The 6,000-nt window shown below is 46.5% G+C and overlaps 1 protein-coding gene across 2 annotated transcripts in view; it reads right to left on the reverse strand.

Annotated features, from left to right (window-relative positions):
- Positions 1 to 6,000, reverse strand: part of GABRQ (gamma-aminobutyric acid (GABA) A receptor, theta) — a 76,025-nt gene that overhangs the window by 20,759 nt on the left and 49,266 nt on the right. For both annotated transcript variants that reach the window (XM_009331622.1, XM_009331621.1), the window contains exon 4: positions 3,333 to 3,553. In XM_009331622.1, coding sequence (XP_009329897.1) covers positions 3,333 to 3,553 — 221 coding nt within the window. The remainder of the gene's footprint in view (positions 1 to 3,332; positions 3,554 to 6,000) is intronic.

Here is a 6,000-nt window from a genome sequence, read left to right on the forward strand (position 1 = left end):
GCCCTCTGGGCTGCATCTGGGCTCCAGGCCCCCATTTGGCCTTCTGGGATTTATGCCATCTGCTTACTCGTTGGGGAAGGGGGTAGGGAACACCAGTCCTGACTCAAGCCCCGCAGCAGCCCAGCATCGCCACCCAGGCGCAGCCCGCTGCTGTTTATGCATTCCTTTTGTTGGAGACCTGGCAACCAGCTTTTAATCTGAGCCCAGTGTGAATTAATTTTGGAGTAAGCTTTTGTATCAAATGCTTTCCTAAGATGTAGCTATATTACATCTGCTGCACTCCCTTCATCCACTAATTTGCTAATTCTACCAAAAACAAGCATATGCTTTTCTGACACACAACTTTCACAATGGAGTGCAGCAGAGGAATAAAGGGCTTCATTTACTCATGCAAACAAGTTATCTGAAGCCTGATCTTGTTCTCACTGAAGTCAGAAACAAAATATGCATTGACTTCTGTGTGAGCTATCTTGGACCTTGGGGTCTGATCCAGCACTTGAGCCTGATTCTGCCAGTCACTTGAACACTTGCTGAAGGCAGGGGCCTGCCAGGGTGTCATCCTCCCTGGTCTCTGACATCAGAGACTGCTGGAAAGAAAAATGACTGTTGTGCTACAAATAGCATGATTGAGTCACTTTGCTACAGGATCAGCTCAAAGGAGGGGGAAGTGACTGGTGAAAAGGTAGCAGGAGACAGAGCAGAGCTGTGGTATCTCGCTCGGGGAAAAACAAACAGGCAAACAAAGGAAAAGAAACAGAAATTGCCTCCTTTGGCCTTCTTCCATCAGGGCAACTCCATTTTATGAACCATTCCAAAAAATGCAGGAAAAGACAAGAACAGGCTTCAAAACACAGGGAGGACCTGCACTTTTCTTCTTGTTTGCAGGACAAGCATGGGTGCCTTTTTACAAAGATAAAGGGAACACAGGTGAATATTCAATGACTGTTTTCTTACCTGCTTACACCTGCTGTGCACGTGGCTATGTATTTTTGAATAGGATCACAGTTATTTGCACCTGCAAAACTGCACCTAGCACTTCTGTTATCAGCAAAATTGCAGGTGCAGGAGTCAGTACAGAAAGCAGCCCTAAAGAAAACATTGCCCATATCACTATGAATAAAGCTAGAGGGACTTCAAGCATTCAGGGCACCTGGCTTGTCCCCCAAAACTCCTGTGCTTTCAGGATAGTAAAAGCCAGCCATCCTGACCTGAGGTACAGTTTGGGAACAGGAGCCACAGCTGCTCAGTGCTTTGTTTTTGCAATTGCCTTTTTCTCCAGGGACAAGAGAGCAGCTTCCAGGAAAACCAGCCAAAAGTTAAAACAACACAGGCAGCTCTTACTATGGCCCTGGAAATAACAGGGGCAAACAGCTGTTATTTTCTTTCTTTTGGCCTGGATGCAATTTTCTTCATCTCACCCATTTACATAGGTCACATGAGGGAGCAGAGCTCCCTTCCCCGAGCTTCTGGGCCCCACAGGAGGGGAAGGGAAGGGACAGTGCAGGAGATGCTTGTGCAGTGTCCCAGCCTGAGCCAGCTTGAGTGCAAACCCTCCAAGGACTTCCACTGCCTGTCACCTGTGCTGCAGGGTTCACACTGCTCATTATTTGAGCTGACTAAATGGCAGCTCATAAAAATATACCAGCACTTCTGCTTCTTTTGCTGTGCAGGTGTGTGCAAAGATTTCTCACCAGCCTGGGGGAGGCAGCTTTATGCTCAGGTGGGCTGGCTCAGCAGCAAAGAGCAGCCTGAGCTTAACAACACTCTTTGCCCCCTCCTTCCCAACAGGCTGAATTTATGCTCTTACCTACCCCAAGTCAAAGCATCTTCTTGCCTAGCTTTCACTCTTGTTTTAACACAATGAGGAAAATTGGGGTAGTCAGCTGTGGGAAGGCTGCAATCTTTCTGTAAAGCTGGCTCAGGGCTTCCTGGCAGTATCAGCCAAACAACATCACTGGCCCAAGGTAGAGAGATGGATGTACCTGTCCCGGGAAGGGAGAGGCATAACCAGAAGAGGGTCACACAGTTGGGCTTGTTGCACCTTTTGCTGTCTCTGGGCCTGGAGCAAAAGACATCCACTAATTGGAAGGAAAAAGTAGTACATACATCACCCCATGTACCACAGCCTGTCCCTCAGCACCAGCAGCGACTGCTGCTCTTTTGGCTTCCCAGGGCACTGCCATAGGCAAAGCAGTGGGAACAGCCACCTTGCTGCCATGGCAGGATGATGCCCCCGGCAGCGTCCTACTTTGCTATGCCTACACCCGGCCTTGCCCTCCCCAAAACACCCCTGCTACTTAAAGAGGAGGAAAAAAAATCATAAAAAGTCAGACTTTGCCACAAAACATGAAGCATCAGAGGAACTGATACTGTAAATGGGAAGTGTGGGTGTACCCTCTTTGAAGGAGAAAGGTTTTTCCTCCCCCTTTGCTGCACTGGGACGTAAGCCCAGAGCTGCTATCGCAATCATTTGTGAATGTGGAGGCAGGTCTAAAAAGCCAGCTGTGAATTTTGGTAGTCAAGAAGGAAAAAAAACAAACCTAGGAGAAAAGCTCAAAGCAGACAAACACAAGGTTGGGAAAATCATTGCCTAGATTTCAGCTACAGCATCCAAAACCTGCAGTCTTACCGATAGCTGCAAACTCCCCTTTTAGCCCTCTGCCCCCTCCATTTAACTTTCTTACCTACCCTAGCATCTGCATATATCCAGATAATACAGTAAGGCCAACCTTTGCCACCTCCACTGCACACAAGCACAGCACTTTCAAAGGCTGTGGACTTGCCTACGTTAATTTATTCCAGACACCACAAAAAGCCTCCTCACTCAGGACCATTCCCCTACTAGATATCAACTTTCAAGCCTCAATCTTCAGAATTGCTCTGGTAAAGAGATATTTTTTTAACAGCACTAAAACATGTCTCCTATCTCATACTCAAAAATTACTAAAGTGATTTGACTCAAATGCTACAGAAATTCAGCCTTAGATACAAGAGTAACGAAGTCTCATATCCATAGGCCAAACTTGTAGAAGATTATAAGCAACTGAAAATGGGTGTTTCAAATGGAAGTTATGCAACATGAATGACAGTGACCTGAAACACTCAGAGCAGACTATTCCTATCTCCAACATTTGTCTATAGCAGCACAGGAAACTTTGGAGCGCTGAAGGAAACAATCATTTCCAGCTTGGAGAAAGAACAAATACTTAAAACTGTGCAACACTTGAGTATCTTTTGGGTCTTTGCCTTACCAGAATATCTTTGGAAAGGGGGGAAGTTTAGATGAGATGTCATTCTCGACTGCAACCAACAAAGATTCCCCTTAGACTTACCTCAGGCCATATAGGACAGTCCCATCAGGGTGGAGCCGAATCATGCGATTCTTCACCGTCACCCCATGCAGAAAGGACTTCTTGTCATTCAGGAAATAAGTGTCAGGCAGCCACAACTGGTCAGCCACCCGGTTGTCCAGGGTCAGGTTGAGAGGAAGGTCATTATATGCCAGGCGTTTGTCCCGCCAGCTCTGCTGGAAGTACATGGTGATGGTATAGTCCTGGGAGAGAAACGTGTAAACGTCAGCCTTGCTCCAGGGTAGGGACATAACTCAGTCCCTTCACTACTGCCACTGCCAAGACCTCTGGTGGGTCTCCAAATTCCTTGGCACCCAAATGTTTTTGTCTGCACCTCCACCAGCTGAGGGGACTGTGCTTTGTTCTGGGAAAACAGAAAAAATTCTGAGCTTTGTAGGGGACAAAATGACATTACATGACTCCAATCAAACAAAACTGCATCCCCACTCATGTTGTCCCAGCCTGCTTAGAGTTGGGCTGCAAAACTAGTAGTAGTTAGGACTATGATAGCACTAAAGGATGTCAACCAACAGTGGGCTACACCATGCCAAAGACTTCAAGGATTGATCTCCCAATAAAGTCATATAAAGGTGTCTGGACACAATGCAGTCACGCTCAGCCACTGCTTGTTACCACGCAGTTGGTAAAAGCCAATTTTATTTTGAGCAGAAACTCAGGAGATTCCCAAGGGCACATAGAGAATCTCACCTCGAGGCCAAAGTTTCAAAGTCAACCCAGGCCAGCTGTGACAAGCTATTAGCACTTACCTTGTTATAGGAGCTAAGTTGGGAGTTCATTGCGATTCTCAGGAAGGGACATATGTGGAGGAAATCTGTCACCAGTGGAGCATGATCCACTAGTAAAGAGGCAGTTCCCTAACCATCCCCAGCTAGCACAGTGCCATACATATCTCCTGCTCTCCTCTCCTGTTCAATAGTAAAAAGTTGACACTTAAAACTGCTGCTAAAGACAAGAATGTTATAGAGGGCAGGGAGAGCTATTTGGCGGCCCACAGCTGTAGCTCTGCAGAAACCATACTAGTTCCTGGACAGTAACAGCACATCCACGGGAGATCCAGAGGCCCCAGATCAGCTTGTTCAGAGACACAATTTTGTGGTGCCATACTAGAAGAACAGTTATTTCTTCTCAGGAAAGCAAGTAGTACAGGAAGGGGTCTTGTACACACAAATGACAGAAAACATTCTCACAACAGGTCTTAAATAGGCTAGAAGCTAAGATTTTTTGGGGGTAAAACAGCTAGCATTAAAGTAACAGGATGTTGATTAGGAAGTGGGCACAAGTCTTGCTGACAGTGGCCTTACAGAAGTCAGTGATTTTTCAGAAGTCCTTAAATAAAAAGCATTTCTGCAAATGCATGCAGATGATCTAGAACAGGTGGAGCCAGAGACGCATTTTCTCTTCCCAAGTAGATACCTACAGTGCCACAGGAATCCTCCTGATCACACAGATTTACATTTCTGCTCTGCAAATTTCAGCTCTGTGCAAGGGGCTGGTGAGGACCTTGCTAATGCACTAACATCTGGGCTGAGCACAGAGGCATCCTGCCTGCCTGTCTTCTCCCACTGACTTCACTCAAAGTCAGGTTTGATTAGCACCTCTGAAAACAAGCTCAAATAATCCCACATTATGGGTATGCCAGCTTTCGGGTATCTAACTATGATTCAGAAATCTAGATCCACATTCATATCTGAAAGGCCACAGAGTAAATCTGTGGTGTAGACTGGATACAAAAGCTATATCTGTCACTTTCTGTGTTATATTGAAAAGAACAAAAACATAGTGACAGCTTTCTGGCCAAGAAACTGTTTTGCTTTGCTTTTAAACTCTGTTTAAAACTGTTTAAGACTGTTAAACTCCTGCCTCAGAAACCTCACAGTCCATCTCTCAGGGGCACAAACATTTTCATTTTGGTCAAGACCTTGCAAAGGAAAATGTTCTCCCCAGTACCCCTCCCAGGGTGTTTGGACCTGCATTGCAGTGAGAGCACAGAGGAGCACAGTGCCTGAGTTCCTGGAGCCTCTTACCCTCGTTGGTAACAGACTCTTCCCTTGCCTGTGGGAAATGGCTACAGAGGCATCATTTCCATTCTCCCCCTTTGAGAACTCCACCCACACATCTTGGCAAGCTGCTTCACTGACCTGCATTTTCCTAAACCTTGACAGAGTCCTGCAACACCTCACCCCTAACCAGGCCACCCTGCTGTCATTGCAAGCTCCTGCCAGCCTTCAAGCAGCAGCAGCAGACAAGAGGTGGCACTGATTTCCAGAAGTTAAAAAGGGCAAGCTGCTTACAAAGTGAACAGTTGTTAGCACTGAAGAGGTAGATCTTCTAAACACATCTTCTGTATTTCCAGGATTGATAGGAACAAACTCAGAAGGGTGCAGAAATAAAAGCCTACACCCTAGCCATCAGGCTGATGATGTTCTTCAAGTGCAGAGAGCTTTCTGGGGAAGAACAGCCAGCCCAGCCCTGGGCTGAGCTCTGTTCTCCAATCTTCCTGGGCTTCTTGGCACAATAGATTTCTTTGGGCAGCATCATGGAAGTCTAGAGCACTTGATAAACGTGGTTCATCTAGTGCCTGAGGTTTCCCTCAGCCCCTTTCTCTGTTGATTCCTGTGCTCCACTTCTT

Source organism: Pygoscelis adeliae, unplaced genomic scaffold (genome assembly GCF_000699105.1).
Source record: "Pygoscelis adeliae isolate BGI_AS28 unplaced genomic scaffold, ASM69910v1 Scaffold79, whole genome shotgun sequence".
Classification (NCBI taxonomy): domain Eukaryota; kingdom Metazoa; phylum Chordata; class Aves; order Sphenisciformes; family Spheniscidae; genus Pygoscelis; species Pygoscelis adeliae.